We start from the raw sequence: 14,594 nt of genomic DNA on the forward strand, positions 1-14,594 counted from the left end.
CGAACCCTGCTGAAGTCTCCCGGGGCTGGATGATGCACTGGTCCCTCTGCTCTTCCACCCCGTACCTCTGCCGATGCCAACCCATCCGAGAGCCGAAAGCAGCAATCCCCTCCTTCTCCCCCGCACCCACACGGCAAAACACGCCGCGCAGCAGAGTCCCGGGCGAGAGCCTAATCCATCCACCAAAGGAATCGGCCAGGCAGACAATCAACGGCACCGCTTCCCGTTGCCGGCAAGCAAAGTCTACGGATTTGTGTACTCCTGGGCAACTCTGCTGGCACAGGCGCTCTTTAGGCAATGTAAGACGTCTTAAAATTGAACAAATGTTCTTACTTAAAGGCCTCCTCCAGTGTTCAGCTTAAGCTGCATAAATCCGCAGTACTAGACTGGTTTGGCTATACAAAAGACTTGGCAAGGGATTACAAAGCTTCTAATGAACCTCCTGTCAGGGGTTAATTGGTTGGCTTTATTTTCCTCTTAAAGAATCAAAGGCCCTAAACTTAAAAAAAAAAAAAGCTATAAAAAATTAAAAGCTATAAAATCTGTACCATCACTTCTCCTTGACCCTGCATTTAGTAAGCTCTTAATATCATAAATACAAACTCTGATATTCCCACACAGGTGAATAAACCATTAAAACATTTCGGAAGAGGAACTAGCAAAACTTGCATGATATTTGCTGCAAAATTTTAAAGCTAAATATACATGAAATAAAACTTGCAACATGGACACAGAAAAAGACTCAAATACCAGGGGATGTATTTAAATTTAAACAGCATTTAATCAGAAATCTTTACTTGATTATTTGCCAAATTCAGTTGTGTATTAAGGAAAAAAAAAATGGAAAAAAGATTTAGGCTGAAACTTGGATAAAATGTCTCAGCTGGGGAACACATTTCATAAACAGTTTTGGAAGTATGGATCTGGTCTCATTAGTACCTAATTAGGACTAGTTATTTTGAAGAAATGAGCAAGCCACAAAAAAACCAAATTAGATGTTGAGCAAAAATTAATGTCTGAACATGCTTAATATATTTTTATTCCAAAGTTCCATAAAATATTTAATATTCAGACAGAGATGTTCATGCCTTTTGTGATGCTGTGCACCTCGCAGCGACTGGTTTGCTCCCGAGCACAGGAGCAGATAATTCAAGGCAGACCGCAATAAATGCCGTACATTAAGGGGCAGGGTTGAAGCCTTCATTTGACTTTTGGCATTCGGTTCCCCCCTGTACCCGTAACAGCTCACAGAGTGTCACTAGGTTAATTGCATCAGCGCTGACAAACGAGGTAGGAAAAGCTGCCTGCCCTGGCTGTGATTTGCTGATGGACTGGAAATGGTCTGAAAGTTATGTTACCCTTTGCTGGGTCAATAACCTCAACCGGTGAGATTTAATGGTGGGATCTGACAGCTCGGGTTGGGTCGCAGTCCTTTCACATGAATCGCAGTCTCTCACTGTATTCAAAGGGCTTCGGTTTTGCCAGAACTGGTTATTTAGCGCTCGCCATGTAATGACTCGTGTTGGACACCCAAAACGGGCTGACGTGACAGCATCGGTCGCGTCCCAGCTGGGCAGTGGCAGCTCTAGAAGCATCGCTTTGAAAACACTGACCAACACGACCACAAAGGGCGGGCTCTGGAGAGCAAACCTCTGGCCGACGCAGCTCTCGCCCAAGTCACAACACCCCAAGGGACGCCAACCCAACCACTGAGGCGCACGTAGACCACTTAGGCTTAACCTGTGGTCACCCCCTGGTCTTTGCCTTTCTTGGGGTCTTTGTGAGCCAGGAGGACATCAAACCCGGTGGCTCCGGCCACCGCTCCCTCCATGCAGGGCCTGCTGCGCAGTGTAAACGCACGCCGCTCTCACATATCATTCACTACAAACTTGAGACAATCTACAGGTCAGCTGTAGCCATTTTTGGAGCAGCGCGGATGTCTGGAAGGGCCTGCCAACCGAGAGCCATCACCACGGCAAGGACTCCCTTTCTCACCCAGCTGTAGACTATATTGCATCTGACATGATGAGCATCTCTTGAATCTACCTTTCAAATTTTCGGCAAACCATTTTCTCACTGTCCTTCACAAAGTTGACATTTTCGGCAGCATGATAGGAAAGATGTCATGTCGGCTGCTTTTCAAGTTGTTGTCACAGTGGTTAGCACCAGTTCTGTCATCTTTGCTTTCCTCACAATCCCCCATCTTGAGCCATGTCACAAATAATAATACTTCCAATGTTTTTGTCAAATTTCAAATACTATAACCCAGCTGCACATCTTCGGATTTACTAGTTATGTTAATCTTTGTTGCTCATCTTCCCAGAAGCTGAAGCATTAGGAACTCATTAATTAGTGACAAATGCAGGATATACATAGAACTGGAAAAACACTACCCAAAGCCTTGCACTTAACTTATTAGCTCGATAATTTTGAAACTTAATTAAATATTCAAGTCAAATATACTTTGAAAATGCAATCTTTTTGAGGGAACATATTTATTTTCCCTTTTGCAAGAACACAAAGGGTATATAGCTTAGCATCACTATAATTTAAGATTCACTTCTGTGCTCTAGACAATTCCAGTACATGGCTGATGGGGCTGAAAAAAATCCCCAGGAGAAGCTCAAGTCGCATGAACTTGTTCTGATATCGGCAATTTTGTTTTCAGCAAAGGTCTCCAGCTCAACTTTGATATTTGCTATTTGATCCCACGGACAGAAGCAGCGACTCCTCCAGCGAGCAGCATTTCTGCAGCAAGGCTAGCTAAAATGCAGCTGGAGGAAAGGGATGTTCTCACACGCAACCCACAACCACATCGTTACTAGGCTGAAGCAGTGATGGGGAATGAGAGGAGAGCAAAAGGGCGAAAAAAAGTTCTGCGTGTACATGGTATATAGAGAGGCACGAGGGGCAAAATGGGTTTGGGGCTATGAATTCAGGTCAACAAACAACATAAATGTCTCCATCTGTGTGGAAACACAATTTCATCCCATTCTCTGTAGCTCCTGCTCCCGGACACTTGAGGTGTGTGGCAGAAGTTGTGGGCAGAGAGGGAAGGAGAAGGGCACAAAAGGCAAGAAAAATAAATAAGGAAAATTTTAATTATAAGTAAACAAGTTTCAGATCACTCCTTCTGCTGCAGATTCACCATGTTGGCTCTCAACTAGTAAATTCCCACTGTAAATATTTCATATGAAAAGTTTTAAATGCCGCTTTCCTAATCCCCTCTTGTTTTTTAAGTTTTAAGCCACGAAAACAACAACATCAACAAAGCAGGTGGTGAAATTAAAAAAAAGGTTTTCAATTTAAACAGCAAAAATGATAGTCCTTGTTTAGTTTAGACGGTTTGTGCAAATTCCGGGGTTAATTATAAATTATAATTAGGACCTGTGATCCTAAGGCCACTGCTTTATTCTACAAGCCCCGCCTCCCCCCATGCCCTTTTCTAATTATACCCAGTGCCCCCAGGGCTAGTTATGCTGCTAAAACAAATATATCAAAATGATTTTTAACAAAGAATAATATATGAAGCAATAGCATGCATTTGTATGCAATTATAAATATACAGTATAGCTCCAGTGGGTTAATCTCTTTGACATAAGCCTGTATGAAATACCATGGCGGCTTACAAATGAAAAGACACATCATCTTTTACACCTTTTATGTTTAACTTGTCTACACTTTTTTTACTGGGGAAAATATTGCTTACACGTAGCAAACAGATCTTTGCACGCACTGTGAGCCCTGGCATACAGAGCCAAGGGAAAAAAAACAATGTCAAAAACTGATGCAAATAATTTGATTTTTTAAGTAACAACTCAAATATAAAACACGTGCTGCCTTCAGCTCCCTTGCTGGTTGCCAGGTGCAGCACATATGAGCTATACAGTAAACATCGATGATTAGTGCCTTGGACGGCATGTGTCAGGATAGGCTTTCAAAGGATCCCTCGCAGGAAGACTTGCCTGTGCAAAGTCCCACCGCTTGGACGGGGACTGGCTCTGGGGATGTGGGCAGGACCACAGCTGCCTGCCTGCTGCCTCCTACATCTCCCCCAGCAAATCTGACCTGAAAGAGCCCACCTGTTTAGACCCCTTGAAAAAAGCTTATTCAGCAAACATCGATTTTCCCCGACTCCCCTTTCTTCTGGGAATTCACACCGTGCGTGAAATGCCGGTTGAAAGCTCTTTGTTCAGCCCAGCCCTGCGCCCGCTCGAGATGCTGCGGAGCATGGGAGCCATTTCATCCTCCCAACTCCTGCCTTCATTCTGCTTGGGCTCTCCTCCACACCGCAGCGCCGAGCCAAGTCACGGCTCATCGCTTCTCATGTGCGATCTACACCCCTGACGTACCGCGGCTGAACCGGATGGTTTCTGAGCCCTGCCATCCTACACCCATTGTAATGAATCACGTCAGCCGGCCGCACGGAGCTGGTTATCTGCTGGTGGCTGGCAACCCACCTCCCTTCAGCACAGACGCCGGATCCTATCCGACAGACAGCCATACCGCGCGCCGTGTCGCCATGGACTTATCGCAGGGCTCGTCGGGACACGGAGCCGGCACCTAATGAAAGGTTACGGCATCATGCCATGACAGATTTGAACCTGCCTTACTGCAGCCAGGGCAATTAATCTGAATGAGACGTGGAAACTAAACACAAAGTACTAAGAGAAGCATATGAAGATAATGTGATAAGGTGTTCATATATTTACTACTTCTTTTAAGGGACCAAAAATGTCCTGTTTTGTTTTTTTAACTAGCTGTATGGAAATCTTGCCTTTTTGTGAAACAGCCAAATAGGTAATTAGAATACAATGGGAAAAATTACAAATATGTTATGCAGACTTTCCAATTCCTCAGGGTTTATGACAATAACATTATTTCTGCTGGCTTACAGTTGTAAAAACTAATGAAAGCTAATGCTAATGCGAGCTAACGAAAGAGCTACTTCTTGAAAACAAGTTTGATGCTGTAAAATACAGCTTATAGAAGAAAAGGCAAATCACTGATATATCAAATTCATTAATAGAGAGACTGGTAACTGCTGGGACCTTGGGTAAATAGTCATTGAACAACTCGCAGAGAGTGATGCTGTTCAGTCGTTATTAGACTGGAGGGGATTCAGCCTGGCATCCTGATTTTGATAAGCTCAGTCTCTTCTAATACTTAGCATGGACACGATCAATATTTTAGTCTTATTTTTAAAAGTTTGGGATTAGCAAGCATAGAAAGAATCTTTTTTGGTGCCAACTTCAATATTTAAAAAGAAAGTTATTACATGGCTAAATCCAAAAAAGGCACATGCGAAACCAAGGTCACTCCTGAAAGCCACTCCTTCGAAAGGGGCAGGAATCACCCGTCAAGGTTTAGGCGCCAACTTCGGGCCCGGGAAATCTGAGCTCAGCTTTCTACTGCACAACGCCTCTCCCGTGCACAGAGAGGGAAGCAGCGAGGCTCCTCTGACACATCACTCTCTGCACGTCAAACGACGCCGGCTGTACTGTCATAGCCCTCCAACGTGAGGACAGCGACAAACATGGAAGGGCAAGACCTGCGTGATCATGTAAAACCTTCCATAATTTTACCCCAAATCATGATGTCCTCTTAAAACCAGTCCTGCTTCTTGCCTTCACTATTTTTTTGGAGGGCTGTCAATAAAGGAAAGTGACAGCCTCGATACTATGGTGGTGGTACCGAACGCAGACATCAATAAACACACAGCGTGTGTTGTCGGATGCCTGAATAACACTATGCCTCTCTTACCTGTCACGTAGGTAAATACATCAGAAATCACATCATCTTTCATAACGGCAGGACTTTACAAAAGGCATCCAGGGATACCTGGTGGACAAAACCCTGTTACCAACTCACTAGTGACCACAACAGCCTTAGCGAAGAGCAAGTACCCGGGTAAGAGCAAACCATGCGGATATTCAGCAGCTGCTGCCTCTTGCTGGCCCCTGCCTTTCCGACAGCCTGCACCTTACATATTCAGGTGTCTGCAGGAGGCGAAACTTAGGACAAGCAATTTACATTTAACTCCATTTTTACTTGGAAAAGGATGAAATTTAACAGAAAAATTAAGGGGACTGTGATGCAAATAGTGGTGATTTACAGCCTTCTTTTCGAGAGATTATGTCAGGCTTTCAGGGCTCTGAATAAGTGCCATGAGCCCAAAGGAGGCAGGGAGAACCAAACCCTGACATATAAAGCAAGAGGGCTCCAAAATACCCCACAAATCACATTTTGACCATTGCACCCACTGCGGCTGCAGGGTCAGCCCCAAGCTGGAGGTGCATTTCCACCAGCAGCCGTCCTGCTCCCGTCCCGGCTGCGGTGCAGCGGCCGTGCCGCCGAGGAGGGAGCCGGACAGGCGTGGAGGCATCGTCCCCACACTGACGCCTGTCATCCTGTCAGCCTTGACCTTCAGGCTGTCCTCAGCACCGCACCGCAGCCTGCCTGCACTTCCCCGCTGACTGCGAGCGACTGTTGTCTCGCCGCCTGACCTTATGCAAACACGATACAAACAGACAGCCCACCTCAGCTCCATCACTGTCTGCTGCTAATACAGGAGATTGATAGCCACATGAAATTATCTCCCTGCGCGACCTTCATTACTGGGTGGCATATTCTGACTGACAGCCAACCTCATTCTGGAGAAAGCTAAACCACCCGTTTGGGTTTTTTTACTGTCTAAAAGTGAAGGAACTTCCTTCTATAAAGAAAATTGACACTTTCTCAGATTCGACAGAAAAAGAAGCCTTTGTTAAATAGAAAAATGTCTCCTAACTCGAGTCTTTCCCAGACCACCATGCATACCAATAACAACGCAATGCACGCCGCAAGGCTGCTCAAAGATGCTCCATCGGATGCTTTGCTGGGTCCCAGGGCAGGCGTGCTCCCACCTCTACAAATTTCACATGGAAAGTTTTCCGCTCTGCCGTGAGCTATAGTTTCCTGGTGAGAGCATGGCCAGCCCTAAGGCAACGAGCAACGTATGGTCGCGGCAGGTGGGAGGAAAGGACACAGCTAAAGCGAACCCAGCTTTACACACGTCGCAACTGCCAGTAAGGACTGCATGGGTAAATATTGGCTTTCCGTCGCTCTCTGCCAGCCAGCTCGCAAATGCACGATGCATGTGGCCTAAGTTGCTTTCTGAAAAGAAATCATGACTCTTCCGCTCAGATATTCAGATTTCTGATAGTAGACATGAAAGATACGGAGTCACGTTTTCTCTCAGATCCCCTGCGGTCCCTTTTTGTGACCTCCTGACAGCAGAGGCCAGAAACCGCACCCCGCAGTCTCCGTACCAAACTCCTGTGCCCCCCGGGCGTTATGCAGAGCCTGCCCTGGGTGAGAAAGTGCAATGCCGCAGCCTTGCAGCTCCCGTAATGCCCAGGCAACAGAGGCGGCAGCGACTAAGAAGGAACATGAACCTTCAGCCTTCTGATGTGAAATCAATCAATCATCAGCTAAAGACAACTAAGTCATAGCAAAACATCTTGTTCCTTTCTTGGAATATTTTAAATGAATGACTCGAATAGCCTGTCCATGGCCGAGCTGCCCGTTTGGCAGTGCCCAGTGGTCTCCCAGCGAGGTGCAGCAGCCCCACGCAGTCCTGGGCAACTGTACAGGCAAGGGACTGGGGTCTACACACCGCACAGGTTTTAAAGCAAGACGTTTTCCTGAGCCCATAACTCTCCAGCCCCACAGGGAGGGAATGGCGGGGTGTCACCATGGCCAGTACTGCCAGGTACCTCTTGCTACCGACCCCAGTGAAGAGGAGGCTCTGGCTCTGGCCATGCTGGATCCCGTGAAGATGTACACAGGGTAGCCGTGACCTGCATCCAACCTCCTCTCCATTATGGGCCAAACAGGCTTTGAGCCAGGCCCTGTCCCCAGAACAGCCTCCTGCCAGGATGAACCCTGCCTATGGAAGAGGGGCGATGGGGGCAGCCAGTTTCCCCTGCCCAGTCTCAAGCCCTACATGCCGTGTCAGCCACCTCCTAAACACACGCCTAAAAAACTCAATGCCCTGACCCGCTATGGGACTTGGGTGCCCAAATGCCATCCAACTCCCAGGAGAGCGTAGGACCCGAATGCCAGCGCCGCAGCGGGTCTCCCCGTGCCGCAGGGACCCAAACTGCCCAGTGTGCTCAGTGACCGAGGAGCCTGGTGCCCGCTACAACGCACTTCTGTGCACTGCGCGCTTTCGCTTACCTTTTCGGCTCTGGATTCGGCTGGGATTTGGAATCTTTCCTTTTTTTGGACTCCTTTTTGGAATCCTTTTTTGTTTCCGCTTCAGCGGCAGAGGCATGAGACACTTTGCCCCCCTCGCCGTCTGCACTTGGCTGTGACCCACCAAGTAACTCTGCCATGTGTTGGCTTTGGGGAGTGATTGAAACGCGGGGGGCAAGGCCAGCAGCAAAAGTGAAAGAAACAAGAAGAAAGCATGAAAAAACTCAAAATGAAACAAAAGGAAACTAAACTGAAAGCAAACGACTGAAACCAAATAACAATTGGCAAAGAAGGAACGAAAGAGCAAAAGAAAGTCAGAACTAAAAAAGAAACTAAGGAAGCAAAAACTCGGTTTCCATGACAAGATGTATGAAAGTAACTGCAAAAGCAAGCGGCAGCCTTGCAACGTGAAACCTGGGCAATGTGTGTCATAATTCGGGATGGTATTTACCAGAGGGTTTATGAAAACACATTATTATTTTACAACATTCCTTTCTTCAGCAGCATATGCAGGATAGAGAGCCATATCTCAAAGTATATAATGCAACTTAACAGAAAAAAAGCAGAAAAAGAAGCTGCAATAGATGCTACAGCTGTCAACAAAATAAATAGAAGAGGAAAAAGCACAGCTCCAGTTCCTCCCACCAAAGATTTGCCACATTTGAGAGAAAGGAATGGGCTACTTCTGAAATTGAAATTGCTTTGCAACAGAGCAAGATAGAATTTTCAGTTATGTCTAAGCAATTTCTGAACTGACGTCACACGGACTTTAAATGGGTGCCCGGGGGCTTGAAGCCCTTCTGAACACTGAAGTTTGATACTGCTGCAACTTGTCAGATCCTCTTGCACAGCAATTAAATCAGCACAGTATATCGTTTACTTCTATTTATTTAGCCCGTGACAGTCACATGTACTTCAACTCTATCTTGTCCAGAACTGCATCTAGCAGGTGCCTGGGTAAGAAAGTTAAAAACCCTCATTTCTGGATCCTCTACGTGCATTTTTATTGCTTACATTAAACAAGCAACGAAACAAACAAACAAACCGACTATGCCACTAGAAGCGCTGCTGCCAAACATCCACTGTGAAAACAAATTGGGGACTGTTGTGCATTATCCAAGGAAACCTATATTTGACAAAGTCATCCCTTGCTGGCAGGGAGCCGCTAGCCGAGAAGAAGTCCTTACCTGTTGCCATGAACATGTGATGCACAAAAGGCAAAGCTGTAGTGAAGTAAGGTGGGGTCAATCATAGCTCCGTTTTCTGCGCGCTCTAGCAAATCTCTGAGGTAGCAGAGATGTCTGTGACAGCCTCTCACTCCATTACGTGCACAATACTCATCTAGCACAAAGACCTGGCCAGGACTAAACCAGCCCTGTTTAGAAATAAAGAGACTTGATTTTAAATATAAGTTATTAAATACAAAGGCTATCAGATTTGGAGGTGTAGTGGTCAACTGTTCTAATAAAAGAAAGACAAACCTAAGGCTACGTTAAGGAAAAAGCAGACAGGTCACTCTTAAACAATACAGTCTGTATATCATCACCCAAACACAGCATATACTAAGTGCAACTGTTAATAAAAACATATTATGCTACCGTTAAAGGGAAATGTCATTTTAAACGCTGAAAAGTTAGGCCAGTTCATGTCAGTGCCTAGCAAAAAAAAGAAAAAAAAAAGAACAAAAAAAAAAAGACTTACACCTTTAAGAGATGACAAAGGTTTGGTTATTTAAACAGCGTGAAACAGTAATCTCATTTCGGGGATGGGACTGTACATTCGGCCAGGAGCAAGAAGACTGATCTGGGGGAGAGCATGGAGGATTGCACTGAATAATGACTTCTCCTGCATCTGGCAGGTAGGAACGTCCTGCAGACGGAGGAAGACGTTTCCCATCGTCCTTACTGCGTACTGCCGGCGACGCGCTCTGCCATCGCCCACCTCCTCGGCATCGAAGCAAAGGGAAGCTCTGCTCACGAGCAGGGTTTCTTTACACATCGAGAAACCTCAGACTATTTCTGTCTGTCAGTCCTGAGGGCCTGGTGACACACAGCTTGTGGTGCAACATCCATGCTCCCGAGGAGGACGCCCTTCCCCGCGAGGGGACGGCTCCGGTGAACATCCCGGGACAGCCGAAGCGGAGCGCGCCTCTGCCTTCGGGAAAGGCGCTAGCGAGAACAAGAATATTCTTGTAGATTGCTTTTCAAAATGCTGCAAAACCGTCAATATTTACATGGAAATTTGGGTGCTAAACAATTGCTAAGACGCAGCTCTGGAATGCATCAAGCTGCAAAATCTTTCATCGTTTAATTGAAAAGTTCCTGCAGCGGGCGGGAGAGTAGTTGAGGCAGAGCACTGCCCCTATAGGCAACTTCTTTGCCACCCCATCTGTTACCCCAAATGCTACATCTTAGAAACAACACTGCTGTGAAAGATTAAAATATATTTTCTACCACTCAGATGACACCAAATCTTTTCTAGATGCCAAAATAGCTGCTTTGAAAAGAGTTGAAGAAATATCAATTAAGAGCTCAAAGACATAGAGAAGGATTTGCTCATCCTTATTGGGCCAACTCCAAAACAGATTGAGAAAAGAATTAAAATAATGAGGGGAAAATGATAGATATAGGGAGTAGCTACAGTGCTGGGATCACTAGAAGTGCACATTTCAAAATGAAGCCACAGAACAATGCAGATGGGACGGCACTCTGGAAGGCTATTTTTTGGGAGGGGTATATTTGCCTTCACTGCTTTTAACGGTATTTTTGTTTGCTTTTTGGTTGGTGGTATTATCCTTGATTCTGGATTTCTTTACGTTGCCTGTTTGTTACATCCTTGGACCGTCTCTTCACCTTGCCTCTTTTCACACAAGTCTTTGGCGATCAGGCGTGGTAAAAATATAGAAATGCCGTAACTGTTCAGTGATAGAAAGGCGCGTGCATTTGCTTACTGGGGTAGAAATGCAGTTGAAATTGTTATATTCCCCTAATACATACAAAGGACTCAGTCCTCCCTATGGGGTGAAATCTTGGCCCTACTGACACCAACGGGAAGGCTGGCACTAATTTCACTGGAGCCGGGTATCAAGCCCAGAATTTGGAGTGAAAGAAGCAGGAGGCCGGACCCAGCGATCCAGCGCACCCCACATTGCTCCCCTGCACCGGGCGCTGACAAGTGCTGGTCCTCAGGCGGACAGAAGGGATGGGGGCAACCACTCAAGATCGCTGCCATGGCTCATGGAGGGGAAGCCTGAGCAGAAGCTCAGAGGTTCAGTGATGAGCCTCATACCACAATACCTCTTGACAGCACAGGCAAGCAGACTACGGGTGGAGAGATCCAGAGCCCAGGAGGACCAGGTGGTCTCCTTTTGCACAGCAGAGGTATGAAATAAAAATCCTGCTGCTGCACGGGGCTCCAAAGGAGCAGCAAATGCTGCTCCCCACAGCCCCAGAAAAAATCTGAGGTTTGATGAAGGCGGTATTCAGACAAATCCCCCACATCTTCAGGCAGATCCTGGCTCTTGATTAAGATCTGCCTGGCGCAACCAGCTGACAACCAGTCAGTCTGGCAAAGGCAGCCAATAGTGGTGACACACCGGGTGTCTCACCCCAACGCAGCTAGGTGTAGCTCAGTTTGGTCTCCCAGATGGTCTTTAATGGCATGAGGAAACCTAGAGGGGACATCGGAGGAAGGCCGTAGAGCACAGGGAGTTCAACTGACTGTGTTCAACAAGCATCTGAACTGCATCGAGAAGGGGACATGTGTCCCAGGCACCGGTGGGGAGTGCAACAGGAGCTTTGAAGCTGGGTAAAGCAAGGCTTGGTCAGGGTTGGTGAATCACTGGCAATTTTTCTAATGGTAAATGCAGCTTTTGCAAAAACCAGGGGTTTTTGAGGGAAAATTTTCACTTTTCAGTAGCTGAATTTTCTCATATACCATAGGTAAAACAAAACAATTTCATTCTGGTAGCCTGCTTCATGGACCTTTTAATCTGACTCCTTCACATCATCTCAGCTAAGCTGGGCAATCTGGAAGACCACCTTTCCTCAGTACATGCTGTGCTGTATTATGTGAATCCCACGAGTGCTGACACATCATGGGAAATACAGCTCCAGCAGGGACCCAGCTGCACGAGCTGGATGCCGGCAGCAGGTTGGGAAGTCCTGGAAAGAGTTGAAGGGCAGCCTCAGAAATAACGCACATGTCCAAGCAGAAAGGAATGAAGATCCATGCGTGTGGGGGGTCCATACTAAGCTGGAAGAGCTGCATACTCTTCCCAAAAGTCCAGGAAGAACTGTGAATGCGACTGTGCTACCAGTTTGTGGACGATGGGCAGGAGCCCTCAGCAAGCGATGCAGACAACGCTCTTCCCTTTCCCCAGCACAGTGCTCTCTGCCAGCAAACATCACTTCTGCCACAGCTGAGATTAGTCAGCCAGCCTGTTTGTTTTCATCGGGATGCCTGGCTCAGCCAGCGAGTGGGCTCCCAATAACGTTGTTTAACCTGGTTCCACAGAAAGGAGGCAACGCTGAGTTATCCTCCGTGTCAGGGTAAGCCACTGTGTCTGGGTAAGTCTTCCCTGGTACCTCCATGTCCACGTTTGAAAACAAGAAGAGGTGTGACAAGGCAAAACTCTGCGGGACCTTGAATGGGAATGTCCTGTAGGGAGAACAACAATTGCCCAGCAGCACAAAGAGCGGACAGAGCAGGCTTACCACGGGCTCACAGCTCCTCCAGGCAAGCCAGCGCAGTGGTATCACCAGCATCCCAAAGACACAGCAAGAGCAATGGGAGCTCTTTGCAGTTGAACTCAAATTTGAGGTCAGTCTGGTTTTTTACACCATAATCAGGACAAAACCATAGTAAAATAAGTAAAGAAGCATGTGAAATCCAAGTGTAGGTGAACACAGGCCATTATTCTCTTCTTTATAACATTCTGCAATGGGTGACTTGAAAGGAGATGGTTAATTGGTGATGCTCCGCTCCAGAGGTACAAGTCTTGGTGCTGAGGGGAGCTCCGCCACTTCGGTAGCTTCTAGCAAGGGCCTAAACATCTTGACAAGAAGCAGAAGTGTGGCTGGTGGGTTTCTTGAAGAGAAACATTGTTAATCATTTTCAGTGATGGCCTTGCACCTCTCCATGAATTTAAGTCAACGGCCACAGCTCCCTCACCAGGCCCGAGACTGCACAGAGACAAACCAGCTGCAAGCCAACCTGTCAGACATGCATGGATGGGGATGGTCTTCCTAGGGTCAGCCATGCGTGGGGAGCAGAAGCTGCATGCCAAATTCACTGCCTGCCGGAGCAAAGACCTTGATGGAACCTGTGAGAAACCTGCTGCAGGTCTGACAATGCTCCCACCAAGCCTACACGTACCACTTGGGTACCTGCGGGTAAAGTGCACGCTGCAGCCTTCCCCCACCCCATCCTTACCTCAGGGGATGTCCACAACTGTTCCTCCTAGCCCTGCCTCTCATCAGGAAGGTGACAACTCACTACTGCTAATGGCATTTACTGGATCTTAGCCTTAGGAGATCAGCCCTTGCGTGCAGTGCAAGGAGCAGAGCAGGTGAAAGGAGCACCATGGTGGAGGGGGACGTAGAGGACGGGATTTGAGAGTGACAGCCTGACTGCCAACTGCTCGGTTGTGTTCCCAGGTTGCTGCTTTTAACAGCGAGCCACTCAAGAGCCCCAGCTCCAGGGACTGCACAGCTGGCAAAAGCTGAAGGCTATCGGCACGGGGTGGTCCTTCTGCTGAAGACGCAGACCCCAGTGTGGAGGTTTCTGTGCAAGACGAGGAGGGCAGCAGGTCAGGATCTGTCCCATGCCATGTTCAGGACAGGATTGACATTTCAGGCCCCTCTAGAAAGGCTTCATCCTGTTGTTTTCTCAAAACTTAAGAGCCTCTTCATCCTCCCCACCGAAACCGCTAAAAATTAATTGTTCAAGTTGTATCGTTAAAGGTTATTTGTCATTTAAATCCTCACAATACCTAAGAGCCCCCAGGCATTGCACCCCAGCCAAAGGCTACAAGCTGTTCTGGAGTATCTCAGTGCCACTGTCCCATAGACCATGTTACACAGCAGTGGGCTGAGAGCTGCAACCTGTGCTCATGAGAATAATCAGGATGGGCATGCGACTACGTGAGCGCGGACAGACTGCAGCGTCACTGCAGTTATCCACCTAGTCCCATCTGTTACCTGCTTGGGATCCCTGCTTATAAAGAGACACAAAGCTGGGCCACAGTTATTCCTGGTGGGACTCCACTGACATGGGAGGTGGTACCAGACCGTCATCTTTCCCCTGTTCTTTCATCCAGAAGACTCTGGAAGGCAGTGCGGGAGGCTGCAAAACAC

General features: G+C 47.2%; 1 protein-coding gene across 4 annotated transcripts in view; it reads right to left on the reverse strand.

Annotated features, from left to right (window-relative positions):
- Positions 1–14,594, reverse strand: part of CADPS (calcium dependent secretion activator) — a gene marked incomplete at both ends in the record, with an annotated part of 223,892 nt that overhangs the window by 72,416 nt on the left and 136,882 nt on the right. For all 4 annotated transcript variants that reach the window (XM_082322562.1, XM_082322559.1, XM_082322560.1 and 1 more), the window contains one exon: positions 9,426–9,613. In XM_082322562.1, coding sequence (XP_082178688.1) covers positions 9,426–9,613 — 188 coding nt within the window. The remainder of the gene's footprint in view (positions 1–9,425; positions 9,614–14,594) is intronic.

The sequence above is a fragment of the Platalea leucorodia genome (genome assembly GCF_965183815.1).
Source record: "Platalea leucorodia genome assembly, chromosome: 9".
NCBI classification, from domain to species: domain Eukaryota; kingdom Metazoa; phylum Chordata; class Aves; order Pelecaniformes; family Threskiornithidae; genus Platalea; species Platalea leucorodia.